Consider the following 21,051-nt stretch of genomic DNA (forward strand, 5'->3'; position numbering starts at 1 on the left):
GGGGTGCCACGGTAGTTAGTACTGTATCCGTTTACTTAAGCTGAAGCTGGGTATGGCTAGAGTTGGCCAAAAGAGAATTTGTGTAAGCAGCCCTCCCTAAACCTCTGAAGGTTTTTGTGGTGATATGCAATGAGAGACGTGGAGGTGTTGGTGAGGTCCAGCCAGACCTTGATCTCCTTTGCTCTGCATCCAGCTCTTTTTTTCTGGTTGCTGATGGTTTGGTTAACAGATGCATCAGGCCCACTCACTTGGTGGGAGACCTGCAGCTTCTCAGATCTTCCCAGGAGTCTTTCCTTTGCAGCCACATTTTTGTAGCTGAATGTGTCAGATGTCTCAAATAGACTCTTATTGATGACTCTCTGATCTTCCTACTTCCCTTTGGGACCTTCACAGCTTTCCTAGCTAGTCCTATAATTGTGTAAGGTAAAATTCTATAATTATTCTGTAACTCACAGTGGTTCTACTTCCTAGTTTGAATTCTAATTTAATGCATTTTCCTTGTTGGTAAATATCTAGATTACTTTTATTGACTGCATGGTATTCTAATAATATTTTAAACACTAATCATTGGCCACTTAGGTTGTTTCTAGTTTGGTTTTTTTTTTTTGCTGTTTTAAACAATGGTGTGGACATTGTTGAACATACAGTTTCTTTGCACTTTGCCTTTTATTTCTTTTGAGTAAGTTCCTAGAAGTGAAGAATATATACATTTTAAAGAACTGTGATACTTATTGTCTAGTTGCATCCTCCAGCAGAATATGAAAGTGTGTGTCCAAGCTGCACTCCTCATCATGGCTTTTTCAGTTTAATTCCTTTTAAGAAGAAATAAGAAGATAATTAGTTAACATGGAAGGAGTTGATGGAAGGAACCCAGTGTCTTGGACTCCTATGGAACATATTCTGTCAATAATACATTTAACTAATTTTGTGTTTAAGTGTAGTTGCTCTTTCTAAAATTGGGTTTTTGCAGGTTTTGCCTGTTTTTAATAAATATAATTCATTGACTGAGGCTATAATTAGGGTAAAACCTAAAATTTCAGAACTGAATTATCTAGTTATTGGAAGTGCCCTGGAGATATAAATTGACCTGTGAAGGTTTGAAAACATAATCTACGTTAGAATTGAATTTGGAGTGTTATTTAATGAGGATACTGGCTGCCGTCTGTGGGGTCGCACAGAGTCAGACACGACCGAAGCGACTTAGCAGCAGCAGCAGCAGCTGTTGATTGTTTTGTATTTGCTCTTCAGTTAAAGAGCATGCGCCACAACTAAGGTTCCTGTCCATCAGCGCTGTGTGACTCAGTAGCCAGCAGAGGTTTTCCCTGGATTCTGCTGGGAATGAAAGGATTATAGGCCTGTGAGCAGTTGCTTAAGTGGGAGGTGGTGGGGAGGAGCTGTGCTGGGGTTACAGTGACTAGGTTTCAACCTGAATTTTTCTGCAAAAAATTTGTTCTTTTTGCTGGATATTTGCTGTAACCTGGTAGGGTTTCTTTTTATTTCCTTTTTACTTTTATTGGAGTGGAAATTGTGTTGGAGAAAATTAGATCCTTTCACTGTTAGCTGGGTATTGCCCGTGTGCATACTCTGAGCCTCGTGGCTCCAAGCAGGATTTGGCCTGTGTGCTCCTCTCAGCCCTTACCACAAAGGGATTCTGGATTCCCTCTGGAAACTTCTCAAGCCAGACCTTTAAGTGGCCTTCAGCAAAATAGATGTTTTGTTTTGTGTATATATAACTCTTCCTTACAGGTATTGAAAATTGACATTTTAAATCCTTCTTAATTGACAGAAACCTTAACTTTATAGAGTATATTTTAGCAATTCTAAGAAACTTTCTCCTCACCCCTACATTTTAAAATTTCTGTTCTTGGGATGCATTTTACAATTAATGTTGTCCTTAGAAAGCTATCAGCCAGGCAGCAGTTGTCATTGTTCCCACTTGTATGAATTTGGATAGTTTTACTGTTGGGATAACTGGATTATTGCAGCTTGTCATCAAACCATTTGAGGAAGGACTAGAGTCAAAACATTTAAAGACCATTTGAGGAAAGAAAAGAGTCTTGGGTTTTGTCTTTGTTTTTTTTTTTTTTTTGGTTACCCCCTTGTAAGATAGCACCAGCATCAAAGATTGCAGAATTGGTGTCAGGAGTTTGGAAGAAAATCGTGGAAATAAAGATGGAGTCTTATTTTAAAAGATGTATTGCCTATAGTGGGAAGTTTATAGCATCACCTGTTCTTCTAGCCATTCTGCTTAATCTGAATCTAATCATGAGGAAACAGTCAGACAAATCCAGATTGTAGGACTTCCTGTAAGACAACTGACCTGGAATTTTAAAACAAAGTCTGTGTTTTGAAAGAAAGGTCAGGGTTGAAGGGGATGTTCTAGATTTAGAAACTGAATAGACATGACTGTCAAGAGTTGTGAGCTGTGTTTTGTTGGATCTTGAATCATACAAAATAAAAGATATAAAGGGTTTCTTTTGGAAGTTGGATAAACCTGAAAATGAATCTATAGCTGGTATTACTGTATGATTAAGAGTGGCCTTCCTTGGTGGCTCAGACGGTAAAGCGTATGTCTACAATGCAGGAGACCCGGGTTCGATCCCTGGGTTGGGAAGATCCCCTGGAGAAGGAAATGGCAATCCACTCCAGTACTATTGCCTGGAAAATCCCATGGACAGAGGAGCCTGATAGGCTACAGTCCATGGGGTCGCAAAGAGTCGGACATGACTGAGCGACTTCACGTCACTAAGAGTGACATATAAAGCTCACCATCTAAATAAATCCCAAAGAGCATTTTCTGTTAAGTATAAAATAAAATTCTTCATAAGAAAGCATTCTGACATAATGGAGTTGGCCGGTTTTCCCCCGAGTGATACATAAAAACGGTGCATCTGACATAGCTGTTTCGTTGGAGTCATTGAAATATGGTGTGTTTTGGTAGATGTGGGTAACTTTTTAATGAATTACCATGAAATAACTTCCATTCTATTAATATAATTGGAAAAACCTTATTTAAATATTTGAAATATTCTGTGGGAAAAATAACTTACTTTGGAAAAGTTTCTGGCAAGTTTGGATTAGAGTTAAGCTGAAAGTTGTTAAAAAGATACGGTGTGGTGTCATTTCTACAAAGAGTGGGAGGAAAAGTAAAGACAGAAGCAAGGTGGAGAAACTTTTTTAAAAAATGCGTAAGACCCCTGTTTTGTTACCTAAGCAGGATCATTAAACCACTCGCAGTTAAAAGTGCAAGCTGCTCAGTCATGTCGAGTCTTTGCGACCCCACGGACTATTACACATACAGTCCATGGAATTCTCCAGACCAGGATACTGAAGTGGGTCGCCCTTCCCTTCTCCAGGGGATCTTCCCAACCCAGGGATCAAACCCAGGTCTCCCACATTGCAGGTGGATTCTTCACCAGCTGAGCCACAAGGGAAGCCTTATGTCTTGCAGTTAGGACATGGAGAGAGATTGTTCCTCAGAGCAAGCATAATTTTCTGAACTTCCTGTCAGAGTTTAGGGAAGGGTTCAGGTGAGTCAGAAAAAGAGCACTGTAGTTTAACTTCAGCTCTTTTCTGAAATGTTTTTAGGCAGGCTAGTACTACAGGACATGTGCCAGGTCTTTCAGTAGTCGGGCCCTAACTTAGAAATGATGTTCTTAACGTTAGCTTAGAGGTTAATGTTTGGAAATAATGCCACCTCCTGTTTGGTTATTTAGAGGAAGCTGGATTTGAATCTGCATAGGTTGATGTCCTGATTAAAATCAGGGTCTTAATATTAGAGGAATTAAAAGGAGAACAGTCAGCTAACAGTTACTGCCATTATTGTGTAGCTATTGAAAATTATTTTTTTGAAAAAGAATAGTAATAGAAGAATAGCACATGGGGAAATGCTCATCATACATTTTTAAATGAAAAAAGCAGGGTTGGTTTCACATTCTTGTAACATAAACACATGTACTTGAGAGACTTGAAGAACTTACACTAAAATGTTAGTAAGGCCCATTTCCATGATGATGCATTAATTTTGTAAATTTCTCTCTCTGTTTAAAAAAAGGCAAAAATAAAACCATGTAATTTGTTTTCACCCAGAATGTATTACTTTTTAAGCATACTTATGGTGAGGATGTTCTTGTCTCTTTTGGGCTTCAAGTACTTAGCTGTAATAGAGGGAGAGAGGTTTTTCTTCTGGTCATAGGTGGAAGCTGAGAACGAGGACGAGGAGGTGGGGTCAAAGATAAATGTATGGGTATGAGAGAGATTGCTTATAGCATCATCATTTCCATTTTAAACAGTGAAAAACAAGAGCTTACTTTGCCTGTTTCGTCACCTTGAGGGGCAGGAAAAGGATGTAATAGGAGTAGGTACTGCTTGAAAAGGTTCTTTCCTCCAGCAAGCAGATCTTGACTCAGTAAAACTTGGTTTCCACAGGTGGATACAGGAGGAAGAAGACAGTTTTATATATGGGCTGTTGAGAAAATTCAGTTATCTAAGGAATTTCCTGTTAAGTTCTTGGCCTACACTATTTATTTTGAGTTTAGCTCTTTTAAATAATTAACTTTTCTTTTAAAGCCATATGTTTATTTCCATTTTAAGCAAACTTCATCAGTGGCATAAGACAGGGATGGCAGATTGGTTACAATCACATGTCAGCTCCTGGAGTGATTAGTTAAGAGTGTTTAGACTTTTGGAGGAAGGCTGTTGTAATTGATTAACGATGTCTGTTTTAACTCTGTGAGAAGTCTTCTGATTTATAATCCATTTTGTGTGATCCTTCGGACATATTAAGGCTGCTTGGTTGTTAATACAGCAAAAGTATCAAAGAATGAGGGAGACCAACTATTGAACACTAAAGTTAAGTGAAATAAGTGAAAACAGTAATTCTTGTGCAGACTTAACTGTTAAATCCATGGTTTAAAGAGGAAATTAACTGTGACTAGAACTGTACTCTCTCCAGTAAGGCCACAATCCATACATGACAGTTGAGCTCTTTAAAATGTGGCTAGTTTGAGAATATGAATTTTAAATTTTTATTTAATTTTAATTATTTTAAATTTAAAAATGGAAACAGTGTACAATGGTTTCTGTTAAGTACAACTTAATTTTTTTGATTCAGTTCAGTTGCTCAGTCGTGTCCAACTCTTTTCGACCCCATGGACTGCAGCACGCCAGGCCTCCCTGTCCATCACCAACTCCCGGAGCTTGCTCAAATTCATGTCCATCGAGTCGGTGATGCCATTGTACCAATTTTTTTGGTAGGACTGCATTTTACTTTTAACCATTGCATCCGAACACGAGTGGGAGGCTTTTATGTCTCGGCCTGGAAGTGGCACCTGTATCTGCTATTGATAGTACTTAGTTAACACATGCATCACTTCATGTGTATTTCCCCGCCCCACCCCTTGCTGAGGACATGTCAGGTCTGTCCTTTTAGCAAATTTCAATTTTACAGTACAGTGTTATCAACTACAGTCACCATTTAGCTTTTTTTTTTGTTGGATATTGATATATAAAATGTGATACAATAAAAATTAAGTTCAGATTAACGTTTTCAGCTTAAATGCAGAACTACAGGTTTTTTCTTGTTACATCAGAATGTTTTTTGAATTATGCCCCCAATCTCAGCTCTCAGTGACCTAAACATATTTAATGACTTGCTTTAATCCACACCACCACCACACAGACAGCAGTGTCTGGGTAATAATTCCAAACCTACCATCAGCAATAAAGTGACTGAAAACAGATTCAGTATTTTTCTTTCCTCTTTTAATTGTTTTTGTCCTAAGGATAAACCCCATTAGAAATGTACAATCAAACTACTGTGCTTTGAAGCCACTTGTAGGATATTTCCTCTCTGGTTAAGCCACTAATTGGATGCTCATTTGATTAATTTGACATTTAATTTTGGGGAATTCCTTTTAAAATTTAATTTTGTTTTATAATTGTGTAAATTGTATGCATAGTTGCAAAAAGCAGATCTGAAAACCAGATATGTTTAAAGAATCTTATCCATATTCTTGCCAACCTATTGACCCTTGGCCGCATATGCAATTATTTGTTAAAGATGTTATGTTTTATCGTTTTTTCTTAAAAAGTAAAGGAATATGTTTTTGTATCTTTTCTCATTTTGTAAGTGGTAGCATTCTATAAACATTTCTTTTTCCCCTTAGCAGTATTCTGGAGATTGGGTGTGGTGGTAATAACAGTATCTCTCAACAGGACTTCTTAACTGCAGTATAGTACCCTGATGTTTGGAGAGCCCATAATTTATTTGACCAATCCCCCATCAGTGGTTGTATTGGTTGTTTCTAGTCTTTTCCTATTGCAAATAGTGCTGTAATGAATAATTACATATATATTTTTGCCAGTGATTCTTTGAGATTCCTAAAAGTGAGATTGCTGGGACAAAAAATAAGCCTGTGTGTAATTTTGCTGGATATCACCAGCAGAGAGTGTTATCAGAGTCTTTCCCTGCAACTTTGCACAGTACCTTGTCCTGCTTTTAGATTTTTGCTGGGTGGATAGATGAGAAATATTCTCATATTACTTTGCATCTGCATTTCTTTTCTATGATGAGCAAGGTTGAATGTTATTAAACATGGTTAAGAGTGGTTGCATTGCTTTTTTTTTTATTTGAACTGTTAGATCTGTTTCATTTTTTTCTGTCCTTGGCCTTTTCGTTTTTAGATTCTATATTAATTGTCATAGAAGTTGCTGGCTACCCTGGTTGCTCCCCACTCATCCCCTCCCTCACCCTCCTAGAGTTTATCACTTGTCTTTGAATTTTTCTCTGAACTTAGCTTTGAACTTGATCTCTAAACATTTCTTACTGTCTGACTGTGCAGTGGAGTTTGGGGAAAACGGATGGGTAAAGGATAGCGTCATAAGATTACAGTAGTTTTTGTGGAGATGAGAAGCTTGGTTCTAATGGTTAACAGTGGTTTGGATTTCTGATGTTCATTAATGTAAACAGGATTGTAAGGTAGAATGGATTTAGTCCATATCATTGTACTAGTGGATGTTGTAATTTTTGTTGTTAAGTTACCGTTTGTTAAGTAGAGCCCTGGGGTGTCATGGATGGTGAGCTCAAAGTTCAACAAAGGACTGTAAGGGAAAGTGAAATGGAGAAATTTATTACTCACAGGTCCTGGAGGAGGTTCATAGCTTGCCTTGAGGGGACCCATGGGGAGGTCAGGGCAGGCAGAGAGTAAGCCAGCAGGACTTGAGGCACCTGCCTTTACTAGGGACAGAGGAGTGCTTTGTGGTTCATCAAACTGGTCTGGTAAATTCTCTGATTCAGTTGGGCTTTTCTATTAAAAAAATATAATTCTAATGCTGCCTTTCTATAGAACAGATGTTTAATGAATGGTAACCAAAATAAATATTGGGCTTTTTTGTTCTTATTTCAGGCTACAGACAAGAGAAAAGCTTTAGAAGAGACCAAAGCCTATACAACCCAATCCCTAGCTAGCGTCGCTTATCAAATAAATGCATTGGCTAACAATGTGCTCCAACTGCTGGACATCCAAGCCTCTCAGCTCCGGAGAATGGAGTCTTCCATCAATCATATCTCACAGGTAACAGCTTGTAAAAAACTTTATAAATTCACATTTAATTAAATTAACTAGCAGCATGGTAGGTAGCCTGGAAATATGGATTCCTTACCTATCTTCTTACTGACTAGTCATTATCACTTTCAACTTTAGCTTTGAGTTCAGTAAGACTGTTCTGTGTGTGCATGTGCGTGTGTGTGTGGTAAAATAGACACCCCAGTGATTACTGGTCTGGCTTTGTGTTAGTATAATGCCGACCTTACCAAATAACATTGGACAGTGTTCCCTCCTCTTCAGTTTTAAGCAAAGTGTGTGTAGAATTGACTTTCATCTATTAAATTGATTTTCATTCTGGTCTTAATTATTTCTTTCTTTGTCCTTACCCATTTACCCTAAATGCTACATTTACTATGTTTGCTCTTTTACCGTAGTAAGGGAGTTTTTGAAAGGCAGTAGATTGTATTGTTATTTAATTTAAAAAATTCTAGAACTTAGCACTAAACCTGTCATAGTCTAAGCATTCAGTAAGTGTTTGTCAAAATTTCTCTTTAGGAAGGATTGGTCTGTATACTATTCAGTACAATACCTGGAAATAGTTAATAAACATTTGAATAGAGAAATAAGTCCCTTGATTATGTCTTTTGGGTGGCATTGAAGGAGTGATGTGTAAGTTGGGGTTTGATGGGAGTCTGTGTATTTGATCATACGGACATGGAGTACAGATGCATTCCAGTCTGAGATAATGCTCTTAGACAAAGTCATGATGACTTGTTCAGGGTGACTAGGATGTCTGTTTGTTTAGAATGAGGAATGTACCTGGAGCTTAGTTTTGAAAGATAAATCTGAAGTTCTGAGTTCCAATTCATTTCTCTCTGATTTGTTTTCATTGATGAAGCTGAATAATGGTTTGCATTATGTTAGTGGAGTGGCTGTATCCTTTTGCTGCTTCTCTTATCTGCTTGGTGGGAAATATACAACTCCTGAATCAGAGCAGCATGCCGAGCAGAAAAAAAGAAGTATCCATCTTCCCTCACCATTGTCAGATGGCAGACTGATGTGATTCAGCCCTGAAGCGAGGATGGGAGTATCCTTCGAAAACTGAAGACTCTGTTCTTTACTTTCAAGGCAGACAGCAGGCTATCCTGCCTCTGTTCAATATGCTTTTTGGAGAAATGAATCACCCAAACCCACATTCTGCCTCAGATAATCTATTTGGGGTGTTGAGGAAGCAAACCTCCAAACCCCTCCCTACTAATAACAAAGTTTGGGCTAAACCATATTTTTGTTGTTGTTTAGTCACTGAGTTGTATCCAACTCTTTTTGACCGCATGGACTTTAGCCCACCAGACTCCTCTGTCCCTGGAATTCTCCAGACAAAAATATGGAGTGGGTTACCATTTCCTTCATCAGGAAATCTTCCCAACCTGGGGACTGAATCTGAGCCTCGTATATTGGCAGGCGGATTCTTTCCCAGCCATCAGGAAGCCCAAACCGTATTTTAGTTCTGTCCTGATTAATAGTAATAACTGAAGACTGCTCTCATCTAACTTAGAATAAAGGCTACGTTTTTCTAAAAAGAGGCTGGAGCCTTCCTTTTTCTGGTCTGATAATAAGAGGTTAGTTTGGGAGTCTCTTTGCAGATCTTCTGACCTTTTGGTTGTTTGTAAGCTGTGCCTCAGGCTACAGCCTGAACCTCCTAGTCAATTGCTGAGTCTTTACAGTTGCCAGTCTTGTTTCAGAGCCTGGAAATGGTTTTTTGCTTCCTATGGTTTTAAACCTCAGATGTCTTAGTGTGGTATAAAAGGCCCTTTGGTCTGGTCTCTTCCAACTCGCATCACATTCCTGCCATGCTCAACTTGTTGAAGTCTTCTAAACATAGCATGCAATTTTGTGCCTCTTTTCTGTAATCTGTTTGTCTTACTTGGCATTAACTTTGTTCTGACTCTGTTCTGCTTAACATAAGCACCATCTGAAGTCTTCACTGATTAGCTCAGGGTAGATACTGCTGCTCCCTTTGTGCTATGCCCTCTTACTCGTTCCCCCTGGTATCAGTGACTTGAGGTCCGTGTCTGTTTCCCCCTCCTCTCTTTAAAGGTGAAAAGCATCCTGTGTAAGTACCATGTGCTGATTGTGCCCCAGGAGTTGTTCATCTTTTTATCCTCAGTACATAGTTAACTGGCATGTAAGAGATGATTTTAAAAGTATTTTTTGAATGAGACAGTGTGGTATAGTCTGCTTTGAACTCATAAAGATCTCAGTTTGAATAAAATAGTTCTGCCTGCTTGTGATCTGTTCAATTTACCTAAGTTTTTTGTGTTTACTTTTGTCATATGCAGAGTTGGCCCAATAGTGCTGATCTTAAAGGGTGAAATAAGGAATTGCATGTAAAGAATTTAGCCTAATACCTGGCTATAAAATGTTGGCATTATTAGTCATAGCTAACCATCTGTTCTCTTCCCTTTAGCGTTTGGCTTCTCTTGCATTAGCCCTCTAATCAACATTCAGCATTTTCCCTCCATCTTATAAAAAAGCTTTCCTTACCATAACTTTTGAGAGACTACCTTTTCTCTCTTGACAGTTCACAGACTTAAGTTCTTGAATCTGTCATCTTGTGGCAGTTTTCTTCCTTGAAACATATATATGTGTCAGTCCATTGTGGTTTGATTTTGTCTCCTATCCTTGGATGTTGCTTTTGCAAAAAGGAACTGATATTTTTGTTCTAAATCTAGAAATACTTTTTCCCACCTCTTCCTTGTTGCTTTTATTTGTGGCATGTGGCAAATTTGCGATTGTGTCTTATGTGTTTACCTATTTAATGCCTGTTTCTTCTCTTAGAGGTATATTTAATGATGAAGAAACCTCATTTGTTGGGTTCATCACTGTGTCTTGTCCCCAGTGTCTCCCTTAGAGTCTGACAAGGAGTAGATCCTCGAAACTTTAAGTTACCCTGTGGCACTTTTAAAAATCCAGTCTTTTGTGAATGAGGACTATTTGTGAAATAGAGGAGAACAATAGAATGGAAAGGCTAGAGATCTCTTGAAGAAAATCAGAGATACCAAGGGAACATTTCATACAAAGACGGGCACAGTAAAGGACAGAAATGGTATGGAGCTAACAGAAGCGGAAGATATTAAGAAGAGGTGGCAAGAATACACAGAAAAACTATCCAGAAAAGATCTTCACAACCCAGATAACCACGATGGTGTGATCACTCATCTAGAGCCAGACATCCTGGAATGTGAAGTCAAGTGGGCCTTAGGAAGCATCACTATGACCAAAGCTAGTGGAGGTGAGGGAATTCCAGTTGAGCTATTTCAAATCCTAAAAGATGATGCTGTGAAAGTGCTGCACTCAATTATGCCAGCAAATTTGGAAAATGCAGCAGTGGCCACAGGACTGGAAAAGGTCAGTTTTCATTCCAGTCCCAAAGAGAGGCAATGCCAGAGAATGCTCAAACTACCACACAATTGCATTCATTTCACACTCTAGTGAAGTAATATTCAAAATTCTCCAAGCCAGGCTTCAACAGTACATAAACCATGAACTTCCAGATGTTCAAGCTGGATTTAGAAAAGGCAGAGGAACCAGAGATCAAATTGCCAACATCCATTGGATCATTGAAAAAGCAAGAGAGTTCCAGAAAAACATCTACTTTTGCTTTATTGACTACGCTAGAGCTTTTGACTGTGTGGATCACAACAAACTGGAAAATTCTGAAAGAGATGGGAATATCAGACCACCTGATCTGCCTCTTGAGAAATCTGTATGCAGGTCAAGAAGCAGCAGTGGAATAACAGACTGGTTCCAAATAGGAAAAGGAGTACGTCAGGGCTGTATATTGTCACCATGCTTATTTAACTTATATGCAGAGTACAGCATAAGAAACGCTGGGCTGGATAAAGCACAAGCTGGGATCAAGATTGCCGGGAGGAATATCAGTAACCTCAGATATGCAGATGACACCACCCTTATGGCAGAAAGAGAAGAACTAAAGAGCCTCTTGATGAAAGTGAAAGTGGAAGGTGAAAAAGTTGGCTAACATTCAGAAAACTAAGATCATGGCATCTGGTCCCATCACTTCATGGCAAATAGATGGGGAAATAGTGTCAGACTTTATTTTTTGGGGCTCCAAAATCACTGCAGTTGGTGACTGCAGCCATGAAATTAAAAGATGCTTACTCCTTGGAAGAAAAGTTATGACCAACCTAGACAGCATATTAAAAAGCAGAGACACTACTTTGCCAACAAAGGTCTGTATAGTCAAGCTATGATTTTTTTCCAGTAGTCATGTATGGATGTGAGAGTTGGACTATAAAGAAAGCTGAGCACTGAAGAATTGATGCTTTTGAATGGTGATGTTGGAGAAGACTCTTGAGAGTCCCTTGGACTGCAAGGAGATCCAACCAGTCCATCCTAAAGGAAATTAGTCTGAATATTCATTGGAAGGACTGATACTGACGCTGAAACTCCCAATACTTTGGCCACCTGATGCGAAGAACTGACTTATTGGAAAAGACCCTGATGCTGGGAAAGATTGAAGGCAGGAGGAGAAGGGGACGACAGAGGATGAGATGGCTGGATGGCACCACTGACATGATGATCATGAGTTTGAGTAAACTCCAGGAGTTGGTGGTGGACAGGGAGGCCTGGTATGCTGCAGTCCATGGGGTTGCAGAGTCAGACATGACTGAGTGACTGAACTGAACTAACCACTGTTGTGTTTAGAAAGTTCTCCATTTCAAAGGAAAATGAACATACCTTAGTGTAAATTTTGAATTATCATTTATTTGATGCAGAATCTTAAATATAGTACTCATTGTGATCACCAAATATATTTTTGCCCGCTTGTTCCCTGAGAAAGTCCAAGTATGAAGAATTAAGAGGATGAAATGGATTAGGTCCTTTAATTAGATATTATCAGTGTCTGCGTTTATCTCCACACTTGGACTCTGTGTTGCAGTTCTTGTGAAATAGCCAGGCAGGAGCCGGTCAATAAGTAAGAGTGAGAATTGACTTTTACCATTAAGAGGAAAATCTCTTTGCCTATTACTTTCATTAAAAACGCACCCATACCTCTATCAAGTGATATCAGGTCAGTTCTTACACTTTGCCTGCAGGACAAAGGCTGGATGGTTGATGGTATCAACATAAGCTCAGTCTTGTCTCCCCTTGCCTCTCTAGCTTCATTCTGTCTCTCCCTCCCCTCCCTACTTTTGGCTTCACACCTCGTCATTCACATAGTGCTTTAGCAGTGTGCCTTTGTTGTGGCCAGTCCCTTTGCTTGAAATGGGTACCTACTCGATTTGCTCTGCCTAACTCCTGGTCACTCTTCAACTTCAGTTTAATTGCCTTGGCCTCGTGGAAAGCATTTCATTGGTTCCAGAAGAGTAGATTTGATCTTTCCTAGTAACTTCGGTCGGAGAAGGCAATGGCACCCCACTCCAGTACTCTTGCCTGGAGAATCCCGTGGACGGAGGAGCTTGGTGGGCTGCAGTCCATGGGGTCGCTAAGAGTCGGACACGACTCAGCGACTTCACTTTATTTTCACTTTCATGCGCTGGAGAAGGAAATGGCAACCCACTCCAGTGTTCTTGCCTGGAGAATCCTAGGGACGGGGGAGCCTGGTGGGCTGCCGTCTCTGGGGTCGCACACAGTCGGACACGACTGAAGTGACTTAGCAGCAGCAGCAGCAGCAGCAGCAGCAGTACTTCTGTGCCTGCTGCTGTATGACAGGTAACTTCTGTTTGATCTTCCTTGATTTTTCTCTCCCCTTTGGTCTTTGTCCTGGGAGGCTTACCATATGGATTATGTCCATGGGCATCTGCGACTTCTGGCTTCAGAGAGAGTGCAGCCAGTGTGGACGTGGGCAGGTCAGCAGCAGTGAGGAAGGAAAGCTCAGAACATTTATTACCCTGGTTTCTTCCCAGTGGACTGGCTGTCTCCAGGACAAGTCCGTGTTCCTCGCAAGGTGGCCCTGTCTGGGTGACTTCTTCCTCCTCATTCTGGTGATCCTCCTGCCCTTGTCCTTTTGGATTTAGGATTTTAGCTCTTTCTGCTGAGAACATTGGCTCCTGTACCTACTTCTGTTCCCCATCCCTTCCCATTCCTTTGTGTTTAGTCCCTCTGTTATAAATGGTCTTTGAATTTTTCTAATTGGAATATTTCACCAGTTTCTGATTGGAAGTCTGGCTAATGCAGCCCAGCTTGTTATGTCTCATACTGGGCCCATCTCTTTTCTCCTGTTTTTGCCTTTGCTCTCACTTAGGGAAGCAGGAGGCTCAGCTGATGAAGTTCTAGAGCACTCTGTTTACACTTTAGCGAGGTTAGTGCTGCTTTTGTTTATATTACATATTGAGGTTCTGTGTAAGCGTTGACTTAAAATTAGGACGAACAGTAAAAATGGTTTGGAGGTTAGTGACTGGACTGCAAGAATAAAAATCTTAAAATCTTTTTAGCAGCATTTAAGGTTCTTTAAGAGGCCTGGCACCTGCCTTTATTTTTGGCTTTATTTCTTATTACTAACCCATCTAGGATTTTTAAGTTCTAGGGATAAAAGTCTCTCTGCATACATGACTCATATTGTTACAGGAGTGTTTCATGTGGTTACGTCCCTTTCACTCATCATTGAGGTCTTACCCTGAATTTTATTGAAGGGTGATTTTCCGCAATGCCCCTTTCTGCCCTGTCTCCTACCTGTGCACATATTATTAGAATTGTCTGCTGATTGTTTTTACAGCATCCTATAGTTCCCTTTCAAAGCATTTATTATTAGAATTACCTAGTTAATTTGTCCTGTTCCTTTGCCTTCCACGGGGTTCTGCTGTGATCATCCCAGTGCCTGGCATGCATGCATCCATTAATTTCAACAAATAAAAGGGAAGGAAATTATAGTGGAAGGTCACAGAGTCTCTTTAGAGAAGCTCAGTGCAAGAGACTTCAGAGTTATTGGAATTTGTTACAGTTTTGAATGGGGCCTGTCCCCTTTTAATTTCAATTGATGGGGAAAAAAATCATTGTATCCTTATCTTAGAGAAATTTTTCTTGGTTGTGTTCCTTCATAGGTTAATGGAACATTGATTGCTAAATACCTCTGAATCAATGAACTTAAAAAAAAAATCTTGCTCTCATTTTTGTGAGTAAGTAGTAAAGATGACTTCAAATATTTTTTTTGGAGGGGAAGGAACCACAATTTTAAACTCACAGAAAATTGCAAGTATAGGACAAAGAACTTTTTTGTTTCAGGCTGTTTAAGAATAACGTGCTGCTATGGTGCCCCATCAGTCCTGAAATCTTGGGTGTGTATTTTCTAGACACAAATACATGCTACTGCATAGCTGTTAAATCAGGTGATTAACATGGATATATTACTACTCTCTACTCAAATTTCTGCTTCAGTCTGCCAGTTTGTTCAGTAACTTTATGGGAAATTGAGCCAGTTCAGACGCATTTAGTTATCCTGTCTCCTCAGCCTTCTTCAGTCTGCCACTGTTCCTCAGTCTACGCTCGACTTTACCTGACCTTGATACTTTTGAAAACTATAGACCAGTTCATTTGTAGAATGTCGGTATGAATATGTTTAATGTTTCTTCATGAGTAAGTTCATGCGATAAAGAGACTTTGGAGGCAGTAGCTTCCTATTTAAAAACCACTTTCATTGTCTTAATTTTTTTAAGAAAACTTTTTTGCTTACTTTTAAGTCTTTTTCTAAGTGTTTCTAGCATTAGGGCTTGTAAATTCATAATAATATCTAAAGATAGAGGAATTCTATTAAAGAATCTGGCATGACACACGTCAAGGCTTAACACCCCTAAGAATGTTTTGTTATGTTAGAGATCCAGCAAAATTTATTGTCATAGGAATTCTTATTTCAACTTGTCAAAAATGATTAACTGTGCTGTATTTTGCCATTAAGACCATTGCACATTTAAAAATCCTTTGGTCTCTGAGTTGCAAGTGGTGCTTGAGAACTTCTAAGACATAAATAAATGTACTTAATTGTGGCAGAAATTATTTCTAAAATAACCCTCTTGGTTAAAAACAAATTGTGTGCATTTTAGCTCTGAAATAATTTGAAAATCCAAATGAAGGCATTAGACCGCTGTTCTAAGCCTATTTTTAGTTATATTTCCTTTGAGCTGATTTCCTTTCTAGCCACCTGCAGTTTTATGTGCAGTCACACGTGTTCATTTTTTCTAAAATTGTCGCCTCCCTTTTCCAAGCTTGGCATGAAAGTAGCTTCTCTAATGTTTTTAGTTTGTTCTTTTCGAAGAGTAAAGTATAAATTATAAAACCTCCATTGAGTAAATTCATGTAAAACTGTTTTTGATGAAAGACAGCATTAGTATGGAATAAAATACTCTCTGGCCCTAGAGTTTTTAAAAACTACAGCCTATTTTGTCTTGATACCATTAATATACTCCATGTTAACATACAGAACATATCCTTCCCTTTCTTTTACTTTCAACTTTTTCCAGTTAAGATTTGCCTCTTCTAAGAATAACTGGATTTTACAAAAAATACAGTGTGGGAGTTCACTTGTAGGCTAGTGGTTAGCATTCCTCCCAGCTTTCACTGCCATGGCCCAAGTTCAGTCCCTCGATGGGGAGCTGACATCCCACAAGCCAACAATAAAAAATTAGAAACAAAAATAGTGTAACGTTTCTTTTAACTGGGGCATTTATTGCATATACACTTAATGTAGTTATTGAACTATTTGGATTCAGATGAGCCACCATTATTTTCTACCTTTTATTCATGTCATCTATTCCATTAGTTTCCTTTCTTCTGGATTAACGTGCTCTTTCGGGTTAACATTCTCTGGAGGCCTTACTGTATAAGTGTGCACGTGTGTGTATGTGCATATATGTGTGTGTGCATATATGTGTGCACATATATGCATGTGTGTGTGTATGTATGTGCACATGTGTGTGTGTGTGCTGCCTCCTGCTTATGGTGATTGTTTCCTTACGTGTTTTATAAACTTTGGTTGTGAGCCCGTCTTAAGATATCATCTTTGAGGTCTCTCTGCATGCTGAGGGTGATACGTTGGTAAGATAAATTGAAGACGTATTCCTAGACAGTTTTATTCTGTTATTCTGTCAGGTGTTCTTGGGGTACGATCAATCAAGGACTATTGAGAGTTTTGTACCTGAAAACATAGGAACTTGTACTTTCTTGGATAACTGCCCTCCCCCTCCCCCTCAGGGGGGGGGGTGTGTGTGTGTGTGTATGTGTGTGTGTGTGTATTAGTTTCCTAAACACTCTTGTGATGACATGAGCTCATATCAGTAATTGATAATCTTTCCGTCTCAAGATTCTTAATCACATCTGCAGAGATCCTTTTGCCATGTCACTTCTACCTTCCCACATTCAGCAAACCAAGGCCTTCTATTTTGTTCCCATTTGAAAGTGAAAGTGTTAGTGGCTTTGTGACCCCATAGATTGTATCCTGCCAGGCTCCTCTGTCCATGGAATTCTCCAGGCAAGAATACTGAAATGGGTAGCCATTTCCTACTCCAGGGGATCTTCCTGACCCAGGAATTGAACCGGGGTCTCCTGTATTGCAGGCAGATTCTTTACCAGCTGAGCTACCAGGGAAGCCCTTGTTCCCATTTGGTGTAAGTCTTAAGTCTGTTAGTGGCCAGCAGACCTCTGTGGAGTAACTTCTTTGATGTTTTCTGTTCTGATCTTTAGTCCCTCCTTCTCCCTCCTCCCTGGATTTTGTTTGCTGTATTTAATATTGGACTCTGAATTTTTAAAGAATCTATCAAGTATGTTTAGGCAGTTCATAACTGGGAGAGTTTGGAGGTATCTAATCTGCCATATTGCCTCAGTTGGTATTCCTTTTTGTTTTCCTGTTATCTTTTAATTTTAAATGCTTTTAATTTAGCCTTAAAAAAAAAAACCAACCCCCAAAACCTCAGTGAATCTCATCTTTGAACAAGCTTGTCATTTAACTGTGGTTAAGGTCAGTTTCTCTTCTTTGAGTACTCTGTTTTGCTCTTATTGACAAACTGCCTGTTTTGTTTTAATCTGACCCCACCTGTCCTGGGTTATTCTGATCCTGATGCTCAACCAGACCAAGACTCTCTCTTTATTACTTCCTGTTTCTATTCTTGACTGGTCAAGTGTTTCTCTTTCAATACAAATCTGTGTTTTCTATTTTTCTGTCTCGTTTGAGCTAAAGGCATATAGATATTATTCTTTTTTTTAATTTTTTTTAAATTGGGAAACCAATGTAACAAACCTAGATTATTGAAAATGAAATCAGTAACTAAGACTCTGCAGGCCCCATCCCCAACCAGCACCAAGGCCTCTGCTTGGCCTGATCCAAGTTTCTTTAGTCCCCAGAAGAACAACCACGTAAAGAACCTGGGGTCAACCTCAGGGCTACTTTCCCACATTGCAACTCCCTATACCCCACCCTCAATTGACACACACCCCGGACCAGCAGGCTGGGTCTAGGCCCAAGGAGGGAATAGTGAGGTTTCCTGGGTGGCAGGGAATCACAGCTATGCCCCAGTCTGGTCAAAATTCCAAGTTAGCAAAGGAAGACTGGCTTGCCCACCCGCTCCCCTCCCCCCAGTCACCCCAGACAACAGGCTCCCATCCCTGATCAGTAACACTGTGATTCTGAGGTGTCAGTAGGGCTCCCGGTGGCTTCACCAGATTACTGCAAAGGGCCCAGGGGAGGGGGCAGGCATTTACCCAACCACTTGATCAGTATTAGCCAGCCAAGCTGCTGCCCTCGGCTTGGGCTGTGGCCCCTCTCCCCTCCAAATACCCATGGCTGGAAACCAGTCCTCCTGCCAGACAGAAGTCAGTCCAGGAGGTCCTTTCTTCCCCAGCCAGGGAGGAAGGCTGGCCTGGGAAGCCTGGGATGGCTACACCAGCTTCTTGGCTTCAAAGAAACTCTTGGCAGTGTCTCATCTGCCAGACACCGATGGCTACAAGGATGAGGGTCTGCAGGATGGACCACCACAGCCCCCTTTGGATGGTGCTCTCGCTGGTCTGCTGGAAGCGTTCCTCTCGGCACCGCTGGTAGTTCTGCTCTTTCTGGATCTGCTCCACTTGCTCGACCAGCTGTCGCACTCGTAGCTGCAGCTCACTCAACGTGTCTTTGGCAGCAATTTCTGCATAGTCGTTGGCATGTTCACCTACCTGGATGTCCAGGTGAACTCTCAGCATGCCTCCAGCAAAGAGAGAGAACTTGGTGGAATTAGAGTGAAGACAGATCTGATGCTCGCCAGGGGTCTGGGAGGTGAAGGTGAATCTGGCTTCAGAGCCATACTGCCGGGCCAGGATAACTTTATCCTCTGGGTCTTTAACCTCCACGAATATGCCAAGCCCAGGGGTGGCCGGCTGGTACTCCTCTCGCTGCTTGTCATACAGCTGCATCCGGTAGTTCCCTATAACCATGGTCTCGTCCGGAATCTCCTCAATAAAGCACTTTTTTTCCATCTCCCCAATGTGGAAGTGCAGCGCGCCTCCGCGGGCCGCAAGCCACAGCAGTAGGAGGAGGACCTGAACGACCCTACCCAACCAGGACCCAGGGCAGAGCCCGACGACCCACAAGCTCCGCTCAGCAGCCATCTTGCCCCACCTCAGATGTTATTCTCTACTGAGCAGTTATCACTGGACTTGGTTTCACAATTCCCTCCTCCTGTCTGATAGTATGTGAGTGTGCCCAGGCCAGTCAGATACTACCAAAGGATTATAGTGAAAAGCTGAGATCTGTCTTGCCCCTTTCTATACTCAGTCTTGTTCTCTAGAGCACTTTAATAGGAACTACTGCGTATCAGGCGTGCAGTGCAGTAGACCCTGGGTTCCATCCCTGGGTTGGGAAGATCCCCTGAAGAAGGGAATGGCAACCTACTCCAGTATTCTTGCCTGGAGAATTCCATGGACAGAGGAGCCTGGTGAGCCACAGTCCATGGGGTTGCAAAGAGTTGACACCACTGAGTGACTAAGACAGAACTGTGTATCAGATGTTTTACACATGTGAGTACCTATGAGTTAATTCACCCTCACAACAACCCCACTTCCCAGATGAAAAAACTGATGCTTACAGAGGTTATTTGGCTTGTTCAGCCATACGTCTATTAAATGGCATTATTTGAACCAGGAAGTCTGGCTTTAGAATCTGCTTTATTATCACTATGCTGGACTGCTTTGGTTTTAGAATGAAAACTATTTTCCCTCCATACTTTGAAAGGCAGGATAGTCCATTTCTTCTAGCTGCCAGTATTGTCACTGAGATGTCTGATGTGTCTGATTCTTTGTATGTAACTTGCCTTTTTCTCTCTGAAAACTTTGGAATATTTATTCTTGTTAGCTGTGATATTTTGAAATTTCACAGGGATATAACTTGGTCTTTTGAAAGTACATTATGCTGGTATTTGGGGGATATGCTCCTGTATTTTGGGGTGCTATGTGTTTGTTATTTCTTTAATTTGTTTGTATATTCTGGGAATATTCATAGATTCATATATTCCCATTTTTTTCTAGATTCAGATATTAGACCTTTTAAATTAATGTTTTGGTGCTGTTTTCCTTTTTTGTTTCTTTACCTTTGGAAGACATCTCAAAAATAAATTCCAGTGTATCAGTTACTGTTCTTTCTAATGTTTCAGAATGTTTGTTTCTTTTTCACAAGTTGGGTTTTTGTCAATGAATTATCTTTTATGCTTCATATAATACGTACATATATATTTCATGTAATGTAAATCCTTTTCAGAAAAGGATTCCTCTAATCTGTACAAAATCCAGGGGGGAGTTTCTTCTTTTTAGTTTTTGTTTTGCTTTATGTTTTCCCTCACCTTGCCCTGCTGTGTTGTCTCAGATGATCTGGTGGTTCTAGTCTGCTTCTGTTTAAGAATGAGGAACTAAAATGCTTAAGTAGAAACTATAAATATGTGACGGAGACTGTCACTTGGTGGTGTGAGCAGGCCTTACCCAAATCTAATAGACAGTGAATTCTCCAGCTTTTAGCTCTGTTCCTCACTTTTTAAAAAAAAATTTTTATTGAAGGATCATTGCTTTATAGAATTTTGTTTTCTATCCAACCCCAACAGGAATCAACCATAGGTATCCATATATCCCTTCCCTTTTGAAGCTCCCTCCCATCTTCCACCCCATCCCACCCCTCTCGGTTGATACAGAGCCCCTGTTTGAGTTTCCTGAGCCATACAGCAAATTCCCATTGGCTATCTATTTTATATATGGTAATGTAAGTTTCCATGTTACTCTTCCCATACATCTCACCCTCTCTTCCCCTTGCCCCAAGTCCATAAGTCTGTTCTCTATGTCTGTTTCTCCACTGCTGCCCTGTAAGTAAATTCTTCAGTACCATTTTTCTAGATTCCACTTATATGTATTAGAATACGATATTTATCTTTCTCTTTCTGACTTACTTCACTCCCTATGATAGGTTCTAGGTTTATCCACCTCATTAGAACTGACTCAAAGGTGTTCCTTTCTATGGCCGAGTAATATTCCATTG

The 21,051-nt window shown here is 40.2% G+C and overlaps 2 protein-coding genes across 12 annotated transcripts in view; one reads left to right on the forward strand and one right to left on the reverse strand.

Moving 5' to 3' along the window:
* The window catches only part of ABI1 (abl interactor 1), an 83,632-nt gene that overhangs the window by 22,227 nt on the left and 40,354 nt on the right, over nucleotides 1–21,051 (forward strand). For all 11 annotated transcript variants that reach the window (XM_052650711.1, XM_052650715.1, XM_052650713.1 and 8 more), the window contains exon 2: nucleotides 7,407–7,574. In XM_052650711.1, the coding sequence (XP_052506671.1) occupies nucleotides 7,407–7,574 (168 nt within the window). The remainder of the gene's footprint in view (nucleotides 1–7,406; nucleotides 7,575–21,051) is intronic.
* Nucleotides 18,453–19,142, reverse strand: LOC128058676 (transmembrane emp24 domain-containing protein 9-like). The gene has a single exon (XM_052651167.1). It carries the CDS (start codon nucleotides 19,140–19,142, stop codon nucleotides 18,453–18,455), a length of 690 nt encoding a protein of 229 aa, XP_052507127.1.

This window comes from Budorcas taxicolor, chromosome 13, assembly GCF_023091745.1.
Source record: "Budorcas taxicolor isolate Tak-1 chromosome 13, Takin1.1, whole genome shotgun sequence".
NCBI lineage: Eukaryota > Metazoa > Chordata > Mammalia > Artiodactyla > Bovidae > Budorcas > Budorcas taxicolor.